General features: G+C 48.1%; 1 protein-coding gene across 6 annotated transcripts in view; it reads left to right on the plus strand.

Moving 5' to 3' along the window:
• The window catches only part of ANK2 (ankyrin 2), a 193,845-nt gene extending 175,415 nt beyond the window's left edge, over positions 1 to 18,430 (plus strand). For 3 of the 6 annotated variants that reach the window (XM_081075594.1, XM_081075596.1, XM_081075597.1), the window contains 9 exons: positions 521 to 595; positions 2,578 to 2,709; positions 3,527 to 3,670; positions 5,969 to 6,239; positions 7,823 to 8,114; positions 10,751 to 10,834; positions 10,939 to 11,103; positions 12,305 to 12,487; positions 16,228 to 18,430. In XM_081075594.1, coding sequence (XP_080931720.1) covers positions 521 to 595; positions 2,578 to 2,709; positions 3,527 to 3,670; positions 5,969 to 6,239; positions 7,823 to 8,114; positions 10,751 to 10,834; positions 10,939 to 11,103; positions 12,305 to 12,487; positions 16,228 to 16,242 — 1,361 coding nt within the window. In that variant the 3' untranslated portion in view covers positions 16,243 to 18,430. Of the gene's footprint in view, positions 1 to 520; positions 596 to 2,577; positions 2,710 to 3,526; positions 3,671 to 5,968; positions 6,240 to 7,822; positions 8,115 to 10,222; positions 10,316 to 10,750; positions 10,835 to 10,938; positions 11,104 to 12,304; positions 12,488 to 13,678; positions 13,771 to 16,227 lie in introns of all 6 variants that reach the window. The other 3 variants (XM_081075593.1, XM_081075595.1, XM_081075592.1) reach the window with 2 other exon arrangements.
• The last annotated feature ends 692 nt before the right edge of the window (positions 18,431 to 19,122 follow it).

Consider the following 19,122-nt stretch of genomic DNA (forward strand, 5'->3'; position numbering starts at 1 on the left):
CATACTGAAAAAACCCGGTATGGTTTGATCCACCCACTGTCCAGGTCTCCTGTGACCCTTGGGTGTGATATTTTTCAGACATCACTGGAAGTGATCCTGCTGCCATGGGCAGTGACCGAAAGTCCTAACTGATTACTCCACTTCTGCATCCCATTTATAGTTTTTGTGGTGTTTGGTGATCAAGATGATTATTTTCTGGTGGGCAGTATTCTCTCAGATATTTTAAAAGGAAATCCCTAGGATTACTAGAAATCGGCAACTAACATAATTATGCCCATTGACTTAGTCTTGATTAAAGAGATATGGAAGCAGATGGTTTTCATGATTTCTATTAGATTTCTTCCCCATTCCATTCCAGAAGTCAGGCAAACACACCATTTAATATGACTTAAAACACAATAGCTAAATTGTGCTATTATCAGATATTTGGACAAGTGACTTCCTTTCTGTGGATGACCAGCACTGGGGTCCTCTCTGGTCATAGACAATCTTTGGCCATTCTGTTTTTGACCTTCTGTAGATCAACAGGATGAGCAGGAACGGATTGAGGAAAGACTGGCATATATCGCCGATCACCTCGGCTTCAGCTGGACAGGTAAAATACGTGTGACCTACTTTGTCAACAAAACCTGCTTGGTTTCAATGACATAGTTGCATCAGCCAAGTGTCACTAACAATGAGACAGGTCTTTTTTCTTTCCTTGAGGAAGATGGGTAGAACAGTGAAAAGCATAATGAACTGCAGACTAGAAAATCCAGGCTCTTGTTACCTCAGCCTGTGAACCAGGGCAGACCATTCATTGTCTCTGGAACATAGAATAATGGAAGGCTAGACTGGGAGAGTCTACGGGGACCACAGCCCACACTGCCCTATCTCGGGAGCTGCGTACACCACAACTTTGGGAAGCACTGTTTGAAAAGCAGTGTTAGGAGCCACTGTCATAAAATGCACTTTGAGCTTTAACCAGGGACTCTTATTCCAGATACCTTATTTCCGGTGTCTTCACCGTGACCAGCGCTAAAATCTGCTCTGGATTAAAGCCGAAATACATATGAATGAAACGTTGCACTCATTTTCTGAGAAATGGGCATGTTTAAGACTAGAAATTATAGTATACATTAAACAATTATTAAGGCAGAGTGAATTCTAAAATCAGCATGGTTTACTTACCAATCATGATTTGTACACCCTGTCACCTTTCCTGCGACTTAACACATTAAAGCAAGATTGTCTGTCCCTGGCCTTCTTTCTTTTTCTAGTCTGACTTCCTTTTATATCACTTGTGACTACTTTATTGAAACAAATAGTGTATATTTAATACTCATCTCCTTTCAGTTTCTGAGAGATTTGGTGATGACTAGGAGTCCAAAAAATACCCTTACCAGAGATAACAGATAATGTAGAATAAATGGAAGTAGGAAGAAGACCATTTTCTTTAGAAACTAATCAAATTGACTTAATTGAAGAATTTAGGGGAAGAAAAGACAGCAAAACATCCCTGTTGTCTTATGAAAGAATTGCTTACTTTGTTTCTTAATTATGTATGTATACATATATGTTAAATGTCATATCTGTATACTTGTTGAAAATTCAGAGCCTACCGCCATACAGAGTGGTAGGAGGATGAAAAGTAAATCTCTCACCTACATCTCACCTGAAAGGTAACTGCTACTATTTTCTCATGGATTCAGGAAAAATATGCAGTGCTCACATACATCTATGCCTGTTATTGGAACATAAGCAAAATTTTACTTCATATTCCTTGTAAACGTTCCATCATTATAGACATATCTGTCCCCTTCTTTTAAATGGCTATGTAATTCTGCTATATGATGGTACCATAATTTTATCAAAGGCCTTTGTTGATGAATGTTTAGGGTCTGTCCTACTAATGGCAATAAATATACTTGTGCAATGGTGTATTTTTGTGAGTAGATCTGTAGAGCATATTCCTAGAAGTAGAATTGCTGAGTAAAGTATATGTATATTTTTAATTTTGAAAGATATTGGCAAATTGCACTCCAAAGAGGACACCTGCTTTACACACACTTACACACACACACACCACCACCATGTGTAAGCATCCAGAAAGAATGTCGGTGGTAGACTTTAACGGAAAATTTTGTGGCTTCTTTCGTAGGTCACTTAATGCTTCTTAGCCGTTATTCATATGATATCAAATCAAAGGAAGGAATTTATTCAACCACCATAATCTAGCCATAAGCAGTATTTCTCCATGAATCCGGAAACAGGATCTGTAGTTCTTCAAACATCACCTAATGATGATGGAAACTGAGAAGTGGTCTGTTTCTCCTGTTTTCAGCCATTTGTCTTCCATTATCTTGGTTAAGAGTATAAACCAGTGCATAATGTCTCTTCCGCGTTTGGGGATTAACGTATTTTATCACCATTCCCACTATGATAGTGATCGATTCTATACTCAGTTTCAAGGAAAAGTCTGCAACTAGTGCTGGGAGGACAAAGGCACGTGGGAGTCGCTTCTAGTAGGCGCAGTGTGGCGAGGCCCGTGCCTGCGCGCGGTGGGGTCTGCGCGCTCACTGCGTGTCTGTCTCCTAGAGTTGGCACGGGAGCTGGATTTCACTGAGGAGCAGATCCATCAGATCCGCATCGAGAACCCCAACTCTCTGCAAGACCAGAGTCACGCGCTGCTCAAGTACTGGCTGGAACGGGATGGCAAGCACGCGACAGGTGGGCGGGGCTGCAGCGGGCGGAGGGAAACTCAGTAACGTCACAGATGCTCCAAGCTGAAGGGCCAGTGTGAGCGCGTGCGAACTCGCCGACATGCGCATCACGTGCAAGTTCCCACACTGCACCTGCGAACAGCGTTAAGCAGTGGGCAGCGACAGTTGCACCGGCCGCTAACAGGAGTGCTGTCAGAACCCTAAATTTTCTGGATATTGACAGTACTTTAACGGTCGTCGTTCCTTCAGCTCCTGTTTCCTTCCCTCCTAAACAACTCCAATGGGAAACTGTCAAGCCGCCATCCCATGTGATGCTTTATGTAGGACCATCTGAGCACATCAGATAAAGTGGGGAGTGACTCAGCCCGTCCACTGGGCAGTTTCCCACTCCCTTCGGGGAGGCTCGGAGGCCCTACCCACAGACCTTCCTCAGTGGCATGGGGTTCACGGCCGCCTCTCCTTGTGCCGCATTCCTCCAGGTGGGACTGCCCAGTGGAGCACCCCATACACTTGAATTTCGGACGGTCAGCAAATACTTTTTTAGTAAAAGTATCCCCCGTGCACTGTGTGGGGTGTACTTAGACCGCAGCCGCCTGTGTGCCCTGCCTGGATTCAGCTTTGACTGGTGCCCCGGCAGGTCTGCCCTCAGGGCCCCAGACCTTACTGCATCAGCTTTTTGTGCGTCTCTTGCTGGCATGCTTATTTTCACAGAAACCTTACTTGGGCTTTAGTTATTTCCTGTACAAATATCAAAATGTTAGCTAAATGAGCGATTTTAAAGGAGTCCCTCACGTGTAGTAAATGCTGTTTCTCTAATGTCCCAGATGTTAGTCTCACCGGCTGTCTCACCAAGATCAATCGAATGGACATTGTGCATCTCATGGAGACAAGCACAGAGCCTGTGCAGGAGCACACGAGTCACAGCTCAGTTGAAATGGGACCGACTATTGCACTGGATGACAGTGAAGGTGAGTGTGTGTATATGTGCGTGTGAGAGAGATACTGTGTGTGTATGTATGTGAGTGTGTGCATATGTGTGCATGTGAGTAAGTATGGGAGTATCTGTGCCTGTGTGTGTGTATGTATGTGAGTATGGGTGTGTGTGCATGAGTGTGAGTTTGTATGAGTGTGTGTGTGTGTGTGTGTCTGAGAGCGTGTGCATGTGTGTGGTTAATTCAGGCAAATGGACTTGCTGTTTTCCTTTCCTTAGAGGGTGGACTGTCTCTGGTGACTACACATTTTCCTCTCCTGTGAGGTACTCATTCTATCACCAGGGCTGCACCCTCATCACCTCACCACCTCCCAAAGGCCTGACTCCTAGGCCACCACCTTGGGATAAGGTTTCAATATGGGAATTTTCAGGGGACACAGTCAGTCCCAACGCCCACTGGTCCATGCCCACATTCCTTGATGTTACTTCTGCTCCGTGTGTCGTTTCCTCCACTTCTGGGCCACAGCCGTGGTGCGGCCACTTTCAACTTCTCACGTGAAGCATTACACGTACTCTCGCTTTTGTCTGGACCAACAAGTCTTCAAACCCACTGGATCCTTGGGCCACTGGCCCTCCCACCCACTCAGCCCTGAAGTGTCTGATTTATTCTTTTACTTCCATGCTCAGTGAAATGAGCGATTTTAAAGGAGTCCCTCACGTGCAGTAAATGCTGTTTCTCTTCTCCTTCCAGCCTCCAGCATTTCTCTTCCCCTTACTTATTCCACCCTCCATATTTCTTAGAAATCAGGAGTAGTCACGAGCAAAAGCCCACATGCACAGGACCCGCGACCAGAGCACACTCCATGCTGATTTCCACCGTTATCCTGCCTGAGGTGTCCTCGCTTCACTAAAACCAGCATCTCTTACTAGGTCTGGTCCCTTTTATCTAGAGGAGCGGCACCCCTGCAGTTGTCCATGGTGTCTCCTGCAGCCAGGCCATGCCAGCAGGACAAATCGTGCCTTACTAGACCCATCTTTCGAAACAAAACAAAGCAAACTACTCCTTTCAGCCCCTGTATGCTTGCTCTGTTTTCTGCATCCATTTTATAGGAAGTCTCATCAACGGAACAGTCGGGGGTAACTGTCCTGCCATTCTCTCTAGAATTGTCTCTGGCATCCACTCCAGTCAGGCTCTTGTCCTCAGCATGGGACAGAAACAGTCTTGTAAAATTCCCCTCTTTGTTGTTTCCTCATTGCCAAATGCAGTGAGTAATTAATTCCAGGGGTTCATTTTTCTTTACCCCTTAGTGACATTTGACACAAAAAATCCCCACTCAAACATCTTCACTCATTTCCCGTGACGCCCTCTCCTAGTTTTATCTTCCTTAATTAGTGGCTGTTCTTCCTCAGATTCCTTCTGTAGCTTCTGACTGATCACAGATTTACAGGGTGGCGTGTGTTACTTTCCGCAAGAGCCTCTGAGCTGTCCCGTCTCCCATCTCTCTCCTCTTTCGCGCATCCCTGGCACTCACCCTCCTCAGGGTCATGGCTCCAGCACATTCTGTTCCATCCACTCTGGCGGGCTCTCCCGCAGCCCATCAGCTTCCTTTTCTCTCACTTTATTTGGGCATCTACTCAAATAACCCTTCCCAGGGGAAGCTGTGCAAACCAGTGTGTCTACACGGGACCTCCACACTGGTTTCCTTTCCTCCTGGAGTTTCAATAGGTCATGGCTGTAGGAATGCCACTTCAGTGAGAAGCTGTCCTCTGTCGTCCACTGCTTTGCATGCAGACGTACACAGCACCTGTACACGGGGGGTCAGTGTCACTCAGTATGTCTGTGAGGGAATGAATGAGTAGGCGAAGGTCAGCCACGTCTGCCACGCACCTTTTAGTGGTCCCTCAGTGCCCTGCACAAGCGTGTGAAAGTCCTTAGCCTGGCACAAGCATGTGACCTCAGAGCTGTGTCATATGTTAACACAAGCGGAGCTACTGGAACGGTGCCTGACACACAGGAAGTTTGCAGACTGTTACTGTTAACTCTTACCTAAGATCCTGTGCTGTGGCTGTCGCTGTTGCTGGCTACTTATCACTAGGTGTCCCCCTCTGTGCTCTTGCCTGGATCTGTAGCCTGAGCTGGGAGCACCTGGCCCAGCGTGGCCTGTCTGCACTCTCACCCGCCTGTTGGCCTGGGTGACCCCATCTCGGAGGCAGGCAGTGTGTCTTCACCTTTGTAACCGTGGGGCTGTCACAGCGTGGGGCAGGCAGGGGCAAAGATACGTGCCTCTGACACGGTGGGCGTCCGTTCACCCTGCGCTCTCCTTGCTGTCTGCAGGCTTCTCAGTGCTTCCCGAGGAGCTTTGTGGCACCCGGCCTGAGCCCGCGGAGGACAGTCGGTCCCGCAGCCACCCCCCCATTGTGTCTGATGAAGACCTCTCCGTGGGTCATTCCACTCTTCAGGACTGCTTCCCCAGAGCCGATGGGGACAGCTCAGCAGCCCCGCTCTCTCCCCACCACCGTCAGGAACAGGTGCGACACGGTCGCTCGGGGACCCCGCTTGAAGAGCCATCAGAGAAGCTGTGGGAGGAGCGTCAGCAGGAGTACTTGTGAGTGTTGGGGGCACGCAGTCACACGTAGCCGCAGCTGGGCCAGCCACACACAGGCCGAAATTGGCCTGGGGCCTTGCTGGTGGCCCACCAGTAACAGGCCACGCTCCAGAGAAAAGCAGGATACTTGAGGTGTGGTTGTGACGGTGGCCTGTGGCACAGACCCGCTTCGACCAGCTTCCAGGCCTGTAACCGTGGGCAAAGCCCTGAGCCTCGGAGCCTCCATTTCACATCTGTAAACATACACTTAGTCATCTCACAGGGTCAGAGGTCCAGGACATGCCTATGAAAGCACTGTTTACACCAAAATTTCGTGCAGACCACGCAGTGTTCCTTGTAAGGTGGCCGCATGTCCCTCCTCTGACGCTTCTGAAGCATGCTCACTGGTGGGTTCGTGCCCACTGGTGGGTTCGTGCCCTCTGGTGGGTTTGTGCCCGCTGCTGGGTTCAGAGTGTTTGCAGAGGGTGCAGGGGAAGCAGCCCTCGGGCCTCGGCAGCGAAGCTCGGGTAGCTAACGGTTTATAAAACAGACGCAGAAGACCGACACAGATTACCCCAATGAGGTGGGCCGGCCTGGGGTGGGAGTATGGCCGGGTCCTCAGCGTCATCAGCTCAGAACTCAGGTCTGGCTTCTTGGACGCAAAGGAGAGAGACTTGTTCAAATGCACTTGTGTCTACAAAGACAAACCCATCATGAGAAGGGCAGATGTGTCCCCAGCCCAGAAATCTGGGAACAGTGTCAGGAGACTGCCTCCCAGCATTTCCTTTGTCCTTCAGTGAGATTCGTGTTGGGGGTCACTGGAACTTGAGGAGGTGAAGTGGTAATGAATGATCCCTTCTCCCACTGAGCTACCCCATCCACCTTTAGATTTTAGGTGAGAGCATCAGGAAGAGGAAATGAGGAGGAAAAAGGAAAAGTCGGGAAGCAAAGGGGGGCTATCAGGCACTCCGGGCATTGAATACTTACAGAGTGACAGAAAACTGCAATAAATTGTAAAAACGAGCAGAAAAGGCAGAGAACTTTTTTATTTAGAAATTGAGATTATAAAGACTGCCCAGGAGTAACTGCACACTGTTAGCAGGAAAAGTTTCAATGTCAGCACTTGTTTCTGTCATGCAGTAGCTTCCCAGTAGAATAAGAATCTTCTGTATTTATAAGCATGATAACTGTATTCATGTGGGGATTATATTAGCTTTTTAAACATTTGGCTAAGTTGTGATTCTTGCTTCAAAAGCCTTGTTAGTGACAGGTTTTTGTTTTGCAAACTTCTGCAATCCTTCAGGATCATCTGGAGTTCTCAGAGGAAAAATGCAATTATAATTGATACACTTTGTAGAGATTAGGTCACAACAATACATGTGAGGATCATTTTTATCTGTAAAGCAGATAATTTTTATGTTTCTCAGTCAGTGCTAGAGCAATGAACTGTAACTCTAGCCTACGTTTTACCTATGATTTTTACTTCAATTTCATTTGTTGGTCAAATTTACAAAACCTACTTGACTTTCATGGACTGGGAAGATGCATTTCCCTTGCTTTAGTGGGGGGATGCTCCATGCTGTGATACGACTTCTCCCTTTCAGTGTGACAACCCCAGGGACAGACGTGTGCGACACTCAGAAGGCTATGGCAGCACCTGGCTCTCCCAGCCAGACCCCTGAGGAAGTGAGGACCCTTCCTGAAGAGGACAGGCCCTACCTCCAGCCCTGGACAGCGGGTGAACGGGGAGACCCTCCCATCGTACAAGAACCCGAGGAGCCCCCGGAACACAGGCAGGGGGCTTCTCCTCGGAAAACGAGCCTCGTGATCGTGGAGTCGGCTGATGACCAGCCACCGGTCTTCGAAAGACTCGATGAGGATGCAGCATTTCAAAAGGTAAGAAGTTCTTCTCCATTCCTTGCCCACATGGAATGGCTGCCAGCCATCTTCATTCTCTGTTTCTCTGATGGCTTACTTTTTCACTGCACAACAAAAGTTTGGCCAAATAAATTAACCCTGGCCACTTGAACGCCCCTGTGCTTTTTAAAATCTGGAAACCAGTAAATCTAGAAAAAAATGATACACAGTTCCAATTCTAGCTACTTGACCACATGCCCTAACTTTATCACTGGAAACCATTGCTAAAAAAAAATGAACATGGGGTGAACAGTACCCCATTTGGCTTTCACAGCAAGGAACGTTAGGCTCAGAGCAGGGAGAGGTTCCCCCAGCCCCAGGCAGGGCGCCTGCGGGAGGTGCATGGGAGGGGTACCTCCCCAAGCCAACTCTTGTCAGCAGCAGAAGGGTTATTTCCAAATTCACTTTCCTTATGTATATTTTAAGAATCACTTAGAAAAAGGACATTCTGCCTAAACTTACTCCTGGTTCTAAGTGTCAGCAGCATGAGATGCAGCCCAGTCCCTTGTCATTAAGTGATCTTTGACGTTATAAAGAGGACTGGAGGCTGTCGGGAGCAATTCATTTAAATAATTTATTCCGAGAATGTGGTCTGAATGGTTCATATCCTCAGCACTGGGGTGCGGGGTGGGGCTCAGTCTGGGGGAGGGGTGGGAAGGAGTCGGCATTTTCAGTAACTTCCTGGGTGATTTTCTCACGCAAGAAGTGTGAGAATCTGTTTGAATTAAACTTAATTTAATATAAGTTAAAGTTGGTATTATTTTTCCTATTAGAATTCAAAAGCAGTCTGTATGTCAAAATGTTTTTGAAGCATTAATGTTTATCTGTCTTAGCAAGAAAGAATGAGTTAGATAAAAAAAAAAATCTTTTAGGGGAAAAGGGTAATACAACATGTCTTTGGGCTTAAGTCCTACATTTGTTTTGGTTCACTGTGAGCAGACATCTGTTAGCATGATTTACCTAAAACCATGACTAAAACAAGGAGCGGTCCAGGCAGATGAGAACCTTTCCCAATTTGGGCAATTGTCTTCAACAATAAATTCATCCCATGAATGGATTTTTATTTCACGTCTGCCTTTGCACGGAATTACTCATCTCTCAAGTTTTTGGCTTCAATCAATTCCAGTAAAATAGACACTGTCTGGGATTAAAAGTTACCAAATTTAGCCTAAGAATCCATAAGCTTATTGAAGTGTGGACTTGAAAAACTGACCTGGATAATTGATATATTTCATTTGTTCTGTGCGTATAAGTCAGTTGTGATAAGTGACCCTGTGCCCCACAGTGTGTGTTCAGGCCTTGCCCTCATGCGTGCGGAGCGCCCAGCCATCTCATTGCAGCTTCCTGTTCTGACCCATATGTCTCAGGCCCCTGACGTGAGGACCCAGTTCCCATCACTTTTCTTGCTCACCCTATTGCTAAGCAGCAGATTCCTGAGTGTATTTAAAGTACAGTTTGGTTTAGAATTTGTGTTTTCCTTTAGCAGAAAAGAATGTAGAAATATAAGCCATACTTTAAAGTATGTTGAAAATTTTAGTTTTCTTTTTTAAAAAACAACATTCCATTAGGAAAGAGTGACTCCAAGGCTTAAGTTCTAATATAAAGTTCTAATGTCACCTTGAGCTTTGGGCCATACCCGTAAACTTGGGCTGCTGTCTACCTCCCAGCCTCTGCAGAACGAATGACACTATTCAGGGTGGTCTCCTTGAGGCCAGGGAGATGCTGGGTCCCAGCCGTGGAATGCCCCAACTTACTGCAGGAGGTTCTGCTATAAGCAGAACACATTGCTGTTCCTTCGGGTCAGCCACTCAGAGCCGAAGCCCGAGAGTCAGTGGGCCCTTGGTCTCCATTCCCAGGAGCAGTGTGGACAAGCCACTGACTTCTGCCAGTCTCGATAGCTCTCAGAATCTTTTCATTCATTGAACAAAAAGCTGTATTCTCATTGAAGTTTGAGACTAGCATGCAGTTGTCACCCCTGCTGGCTTTTCCAGTGAAAGACACTGTCAGAGACCAGTGTGAGGTACAGGGCAGAAGCCAGTAGCAAGACATCCCCTAGCATGACAATAAACCTGCTTCCATGCTTCCAGGAGCTAACAGAGGAGTTAGGGGAACTGGAGGCCAGCTCAGAGGAAGAGGCCATGGTAACCACCAGGGTTGTCCGCCGGAGGGTCATTATCCAGGTACCACACGTGCGGCCAGTGTGTCCCCGTAAAGCTAGTGACTGCCCTGGGGCAGTGAGGCCTGGCATGCTCCTCGGGCAGTGCATGGCCTCCTGAAAGCTGACCCTTAACTCTCCTAAGTTCCGTTGTAAAGAAAAGTGCTTGATGGCGCCTATGGGCTCCTCAGGGCCACAGCCAGAGCAGAGTTTTTCCTGCTGTTGCACCCTTCACCTGTGGCCTGTTCTTGTGTGTCTGCGTGAGTTTTAGCTAACTTTGGTCACCTCCTCCTACGCATGTGACAACCTGCCTTCTTGTTCTCTTAAACCTACCACTTCACTGTGTGGCACTCAGAATGCTTTCATGGTCTGGCACCGCTCACGTCACACACTCGTGTGGAGGCCGGGCCTCAGATGCCACCACACCAGGCTGGACTGATTCTTTCTCTCAATTCTTCAGGGGGACGATGTGCCTGACATGCCCCCGGAAACAGTCACGGAAGAGAAGTACGTGGATGAGCATGGACACACCGTGGTGAAGAAGGTACTGGCCCACATGTCCCCAAAGGCTGCTTTTAGAGCAGCCTAAATTCATCAGGACCTGGTCCCGTGACTCAGAAACAGGACGTGTGAATCAATGTCTTCCAGGTCACCAGAAAAATCATCAGGCGGTACCTGTCCCCCGACGGCACTGAGAAGGAAGAGGTCACGATGCAGGGCCTACCCCAGGAACCCGTCAGCATCGAGGACGGGGACGGCTACTCCCGGGTCATAAAGCGCGTTGTCCTGAAGAGTGACACTGAGCAGTCAGAGGTGAGGCCGTGCACTTCTCCTAGACTGACTGACGGAGGTGACATGGTGCTCAGAGGACACACACGGGGTGCGGGGATGTGGCAATCTGCTCTGAGTTTCACATTCGTTCTTCCTTCCCAATTTTGTGAAATTGTAAAGCAACCATCAGTGAGATGTGTAACCATCATACTCATTGACTTCGTCCAGTCCTTTTCGTTTCTACTTTCCATTGAACTCATACGTAGTTGACCACAGCAGAAATCCAAAAACACCCGACTTCCTCTTGCTGGCGAGCAGAGTGACGTGAACATGTCCTGTGAGCGCGGAAGTGCTCGTGCGTCCCTGTGCACGCACGGAAGTGCTCCTGCGTCCCTGCGTGCATGGAAGTGCTCCTGCGTCCCCGTGCGCGCGCGGAAGTGCTCCTGCGTCCCCGTGCGCGCGGAAGTGCTCCTGCGTCCCCGTGCGCGCGGAAGTGCTCCTGCGTCCCCGTGCGCGCGGAAGTGCTCCTGCGTCCCTGTGCGCGTGCGGAAGTGCTCCTGCGTCCCTGTGCGTGTGCGGAAGTGCTCCTGCGTCCCGTGCGTGTTGACGTGCTTGTGCGTCCCTGTGCATGCGCATGGCAAGACCAGTGCAGCCAGCCCAGTGGCCTTCCGTGGGAATGTCCGCAGATGCTCCCTTTTCGGGCCTCTGCATTTCAGGGCCACTGATCAGGCTCTAGAAACTCCTTCATGCACAGGGTTCTTTCTCTTTTACATCCCTCTTTGAGGGACGTGTTGACTCTCTTGGACACATAAGTTGAAATATTCTCACCATTTAGCTTCCTTTGCATCCTCAAAATTTCACTGTGATGTGTGCTTGCCAGTGAGCTCATGTCTTTGAGAGTTCCTCCTTTGGGGTTCATTTCATCTTCATGATGTCAAAACTGGTTAGCTGGGAAAAGAGAGTTCATCCGCAAGGGGCAGCTCTGCATTGCACTGAGCAGTGTCTTACAAAACTTCCTGCCAGATTTTTGTTGAAGTATTTGATTGGGCTGTGTAGAGAGAACCATTACACAGACTTTATCAATTAATTCTAGGTGTTTTTTTTCTGCTTCTCTTTTTCAAAATACTGTTTTCTGGAAGGCCAGTCTATAACATTGTAGCGTGTGTGTTTGTTTTTACATAGTACAATTCTCCGTTGTTCCATTTGGCAGTGACATCTGCACTGTGTGTCCTTCCTTCATCAGGTGACGTTGTCTGAGCCCAGCGTCCCGAGCGGTACATCGCAATTTCAGGCAGAGCCAGTGGAAGGCCGTCGAGTCAGTAAAGTTATTAAAACAACAATGGTTCATGGAGAAAGGATGGAGAAACATCTGGGTGACTCTAGTTTAGCCACTGATCTTCCTTCAGCCAAAGACGACTTTGAAAAGGTATGAAACCATCTTCACCTTGTCTGTGTATTTTATGTTTGCATTGTGTTTGAAAAGAATATGTGTTGACCAGCTTCACTTCAGCTGAGTCAGAATCAGGAGCCTGGCACAATCAGACATCTTGCTTAAAAGACCCTGGCGTACTTGCACTCCTAGTTAGGAAGGGAAAGAAATAAAGACATTGCAGATTATCTTTGTTAGCTAATATTCTCAGACATTTCTAGTGATAGGCATTAAAGAGAATTCAGGTATGTTTTATACCATAAATAAAAGGAGCATTTATAATTAAGTTCTGATTTCTAGTAAATGGGTCTACAGTCACAGATCCACAAACCCTTACTACAATTCACAAATCCAAAAATTCTGAAAACCAAACCCAATTTTACTAACCAAAAGTTAGTAGCAAGCTAATTTGGCAATAAAACTTACTGTGAAGTGACATGGAGCTATAACGACATGTCTTTTTATCCTACCTAGAGCGAATATTTATATGTTTTGCTGTTGATGTATTAATGGATGTGATTGTAGGATTCTGTCCCTATCCCACCTGGCATATTAGAATATACACTATTTACATCCTATTACTTTTCTAACGTCCAAAAGGAAAAGTAATCTGAATTCTGAAACACATCTAGCCCCAAGGGTTTGGACAAGGGATGGTGGGTGTGTGCAAAGACACCCGAAACGCTTCTCCTACTGAAACACTGTGGAGGCAGATGTTCCCTTCGTGCCCCCTCCACACCCACAGTGTGCATTGAGATTGTTTATATCTGAATGCGCTGGAAGAGTAAAAGCATACCTTATTCAAATGCTCTTAGTTCTTCCCATTTCGGTAACCAATGACCTTGGACAATCAGAGGGTGAGTTATCTGAGTTGTTTGTTACCCATGTTTGCCTCTGGTCATTGCATTTGTCGTACAAGTTTCCACTATAAATCAGAGGGGTGAGGTGAGGAGGAAATCAAAAGTCAACAGTACGGGTGTTGGTTTGCAGCCCCTGTAAAGTATAGAACCAATGTCCTTCACAGACGGGGCAGATCTAAGTAAAACTCAGTGCTTAGATTTGCTCCTGACAATGGTCTCTCCTTTCCAGTATATCTTTTATACTGACTATCAGTTAAGCCAAGCAGCAGATTGTGTTAAAACTCATGGTTGATGATGGTTTTGTCTTGTTTCTTCTCTCTCGCTTCAGGCTTTGAGTTACACAGGTAGCCACATGAAAGTGCACTTTCCCACTTTAGTAGAGAATGAAATCCTGAAAGAGGATGGATCAGTAATTAAAAGGTTTGCGTTAGCATGGATTGTGTCAACTAACAATTTAAAAGCCTTCCAACTTTAAGAAAGAAAAATGGAGACCCTGCACACACTCTAAAGCCCCTTGGGCAACTGCTCAACCCTTCCCCCCAAGACTTTTGTCAGGGGGCAGACGTGTCAGCATGTCACACTGCGAGTGGGTACCTGTGCCCACCGTCACCCCCTGGGGTTCAGTAAGTCACCAGTTCTGTTGAGGCCGGCCAGCTGGGTGTCCTCTGGTGACATATTTGGAGAGCACAAGAAGAGAGATCTAGTCAGCTGCTCACGAATGAGTCTTATGCCTGCTACCTCCAGCTCAGGTTCAGTAAATCGCTTCTTTAGTGGCACATGGCGTTGTTTCCCTTCAAGCTGTTTCATGCCTCTACGTGAATGTGCCGTAACATGAGCGTGAGCCTGGATATGCCCCGTCATGCTGAATCCAGGGACTTTTGTAAGTCAGAAAGTGTCTGAAAGCAGGAGGCAGCCTGCCTCTGCGCATGGGAACGGGGACTGTGTGCAGCTCCCCAGCTGTCCCATCCCCGTCACTGTGAGATTTGTAAACTTGGGCGTCTTGCCTTGGTCTGTTCTCACTTCTTGTTGGGCCTCTGGCAGCGCTGTGAGTATTAATAAAATGCTCCAGCTTTGCAGCAAAAAGAACCAATGGAAATTGAAGTTACTATTGTGCTTTTCACTCGAAGAGAAGGATTGTCACTGAATGTACTCTGCAAAGCTATGTTTAGCTTGTAAAATATCATACTTAGAACAGTGAAATTAAAACTTCTGCCACGGGGTTGCCCTCCAATGATATATAATAATGAGCAGCTGCTGTGACTCTGACACAGTTGTTCACAGATTTGTAGACGCTCCCTGAGTGGAGGGTAGAGCGCTTGTACTCTGAACTGTTGAGTCTCCTGTGCGATCACTCAGGTCACCAGGCTCACCCCAGCATCACTGGACCTTCCAGTGGAACAGGGTTGAAGACAGGGGCTCTGAAATTCTCAATTCTGGCTGGTAAATTTGAGGCCAGGGATGTGGAAAACCAACCCAGCCCCACCGCTGCTTGATTAGGGGATACACATGGCTATGCCCTGTCCCTTGTGGAGGTGTTTAGCATGTCCCCTGCTTCCAGGACACAGAGGAGGAAGTCCCATCGCCGAGTGACACACACACATACATTCATCACACATTCATCACACATGTGGACACACACCTCCAGAGAGGGTGCTGTCATGGAAGCTTAGCCCCAAGGCCAAAGCCATCGAGGCTCCTACTAGCTCTTGGCAGAAAGAGTCAGGTAGTTCCCTTTTTGGAGAAAAAATAAATTAGAATGCTGAATAGTTAGAAACCCAGGATCTGATTCCAGCCATCGGAACCAAATTTGATCTTTTGATCAAGAGGAACAAGTTTAAGTTTGCTTTCAGATAACAATTTGCATACAACAATCTGCATAGTAGTGAAGGGAAGGGGGGCTAAGAGGCCACAGAGAAGAAGGAGACGAGGCATCCAGAGGAGACCTGGCAGCGTTTTGGCCGAAACAAACCATTTAAAACTTAGGGTGAGCCTCACAAGTGCAGAGGGTGCGTGAGGACATAGCCTAGGGCAGGGCCACCGCTGGGGACCGTTGGGCTCCCTGAGGACAGTGCTGGGTGGCGCTGCAGAAATGGACTGTGTCCTCACGGCCTGGCGTGGGGCTGCATGGACAGTGCTCACAGACACGATGCTGGGATTTCAGACTCCCGGCCTCACGGCTCGCTCACGGTGGGATTTTCCATCTGGAGCAAGGCTTAAATTCTCTGCGATGCAGTTTCCTTGATGGTGGTTATAGGATCTGGCACACAAAGCTCGCTCACTGCATGTTTGTGGCATGGAGACTTGTAATTGACAAGTAGGCAGTGAGAAGAACTGAGAGTGAACTAATCACCCTGTCATGGTTTTCAAGTCAGGAGACCCGAACAGAATAGAACAAAGCCGTCCTAGCCCCTTTTCCAGATCTCCTTTTCCAGTCTGCTGAGGGAGCCCAGATGGCAGCAGGAGATGTGAGATGGGCAGAGTGCGTGGGGCTCCGAGGGGCCGGCAGGGCTGTCAGGTGTCTCCCTCCCCGCCCCTGCTTGGCCTGTCCCTTCCTCACTGTCTCCAGGCCAAGCTTCAGAGGTGGCCCAGACCGCCTTCTCGGCCACCTTCCTCCGTGTTGACAGACTAATACTCCAGTTTAGAGAAAGCTCTCAGAACACTGGGGAGTGAGTGGGAGGTGACTGAACATGAAGCCGGATGCCGGGGGTGCTAATTCAATTCAAACTATGACCCTGGGCCGGTCTTAAGTCCACGTGGACTCAGGGTTCCAGGACGAGCCCAGCTCTTTGAAAGCTGTGCCTGCGATGAGACAAGAGCCACTCGTGGTCACAGTACGCTGGGAAGAGGAGCCTGACTGTCTTGTCTGCCTCCCTCCAGGACGACAATGAGTAAAGCCAGCACACGGAAGAGGGCTGTGGTGAAGGACCAGCACGGGACACGCGTGTCCTTGGAGCAGCTGGAGGACATGCCAGAAGCCCTGGGGCAGGACGACCTCCGGCAGGACCTCCGGCGCCTCCTGCGGCATTTCTGTGAGGGCGACGTGTAGCCGGAGGCTGCCGAGTGAGGGCTGCCCGTCCTTACCGCAGGGCCCCCCTTGTGTGCACCCCGTTTGTCCGCAGAGGGACCTCAGGAGCCCAATGGGTGCCGGACACTTCCACTTTTAGCAAACACTTCTGGCTGCATTTTGTTAGTTGTCCACCCTCTCTAACTGTAAGCTAATTTGTGACCAAAGATCGTATCTCTCCTCCCGGGTGGGGTGCCATCCCCACAACTTGGTGGGGTGTGTGCTGCCCTGGGAACTGGCCCCTCCATTGTTCCTGCTCTCGCACGGGCTCCGGGGAACCCGCCCACCAGGACGCCCTCACTGCAGACCTCTTCCAGTGACAACATAAGGGGTCCCTCAAAGGGACGCCCATGCCAGTGTACATAGCTGAAATGGTCAGTGAACACGTTAGGACTCCAGCCACTGCCTGCCATATCCACACTGGGCCCCATGGGGAAAGGCCTGCGGACATGGCTGCGCAGTGGTTAGTTAAGATACTGCTCACACAAGCGAATGACAATACACTTCTACTCAGAAGAAGCACTTCAGACCTACCACGCCCTTAGGACTTCAGCGTAGCCATGACTCCTACTTACGGATAGGGTGATGACCCCGGGGACCCACCCAACTGAGCCCATGCTGGTGCCCTGCTGTCACCTGTGACAGCAGCCAGGCTGAAGGCGGAAGGGAGCAGAGGCCAGGAGCAGTGAGGTATTCAGGTGCTAGCAGCCACGGCCGGTGGCCTCCTAGCACGCGGAGTCCTTCGTGGCGGGACGCGTTGGCAGGGCGTTGCAGAAAGTGGCGACTGCTGTAGTGACTGACTTTCATGGCTGCTTTCAACCACGCTGTCTTACTGGCCTCCCTTCCTTCAGGCCACTGCACTGGGGACAGCGCATCGGCAGCAGGCTCGCCCAGGACACGGAGGACGGAGTCCCTCACCGGGTGGGGTGGTCTCCTCCCTTTTCTCTGGGTTTATTGTCTTCGCTGATACCCGCATGTAGCATTTAAAACCCTAAGCCGCAGTCAGAACCTTCTTCTGGTCACATTGATGGTTTTCATTCTCTTCACCCCGAACAAGCACTTCTCACTTTTCAGCGAGCGAGGTCTGTCTTTAGCTTGCAGACAAGGTTGTGAAATTCTTAAAAATTTGATTTTGGTTAAAATTTTTGGTTTATTTATTTGAATTCTAGGCTCCCTTGAAAACCCTTATGTGTATTTGCGCACTTTCCTGTGTGTTTCTTTCAAAGAAGGGATGTCAGTCATCTGAGCGATTTCCACGTCCTGTTCCTCACTCCTCTAGTGGTTGAAGCTGTGTAGCATTTTAACATATATAGTCACAAATATATTCATATAAACAGTATACATTTTGGATCAGTTACTTGTTAAAGGAAAGTATATTCGATGAAGATGAAATTCAAAACAAACACCGGAGTCTGTCCTCCCAGATGCAACAGTTTCCAATTCTAGCTGGTCTTTTCCTCTTGTGCAAAAATGACTCATTGCTCCGAATGTCACAAACCAGTGTGACACACAATGCCACTTCGTCATTTCAGGTAGTGTTGCCAAGAGAGAATGTCCCAGGAGGGAGATGCCCCACAAGCCAGGTCTCCAAGCCTCATGTTCGCCCTTCTGGGTGGTTCGATAGGAAGTAAACATTCTTTGGCAGCCAAAATGAGAAGCCCATGGCGGAACTCTCCGAGACACACCACGGTCTTCTCGTCAGACCTTCACTGGAGCTCAAGAAATGCATTTCTGTCATGTGGTTTGCAGTGCAGATGATGTCTGTGTAACAACATAATGGTTATTCACCTTCTTTTGGTTCTGATTTTTGCTGTGTAATTGAGAAACTTGAATACTGTGAGAAGAAGTGAATTTCAGTTGATGAGTCAGCATCTTTTCCCATGGTGATGACACTAATTGAATATATCTATGAGGGCATGTATTAGTTAATGGAGAAAACACAACACTAACAATACATAGCTGCAATGTGTATAATGGCTGATTTAATTAAATAAAATGTACAAGTGTGAAATGTGGCCACAGTGATTTGTTCTTCTTTATCACTAAGCTGTGATTTCAAAAGATGGAAGATGACATACGAAGGAAACGAGGTGACAGATAAGCCAACAGAAAGACAACTTGCTTTTTGCTTCTGTTTTTATCCAGCAACTGGATATGGTGTAGGCCTGACTCTGTGTTGAGCTCCGGGGTGAACAGAAAAATTTGATCTCTGCCCCTCAGGACTCTTTCTGTTGCTATGCAAAAGGAGAAAAACAAAGATTTACTTTCAGTTTGAGGATTGCTAGTAAATGAGAAGCGGGAACGTGGGGATTTGGGGGTGAGGAGAGTGTAGCGGGTAGCAGCAGGGCCGGCTCAGCCCCCTGAGGCCATGGCACCCAGGACACACCCGCAGGTGCCCCAGCTTATTTCTCAGTGTTTCAAGTCTGGCTTCAAAAAAAATCTAGAAATGGGGGTTATGGCCAAGCACAGGTGACAGGAAACCACAAGTATTAAACTGGGGTTCGTGACTCTCATGCCAGAGTCACCAGATGGGAAAACAGGTGCCATGTGGCATATGTATTGGGACAAAATGAAAATTTCCAAGACTCAGTTTATTGATAAGAACAGAAAACACAGATTCCACCTAAGGGCTGCCTTTTGAAATACTGGTAATTGCCAAGAACATAAACAGGAGGGAAAGGAGAACAGAGTCATGTGACATTAGACGA

This window comes from Rhinolophus hipposideros (assembly GCF_964194185.1).
Source record: "Rhinolophus hipposideros genome assembly, chromosome: 16".
NCBI classification, from domain to species: domain Eukaryota; kingdom Metazoa; phylum Chordata; class Mammalia; order Chiroptera; family Rhinolophidae; genus Rhinolophus; species Rhinolophus hipposideros.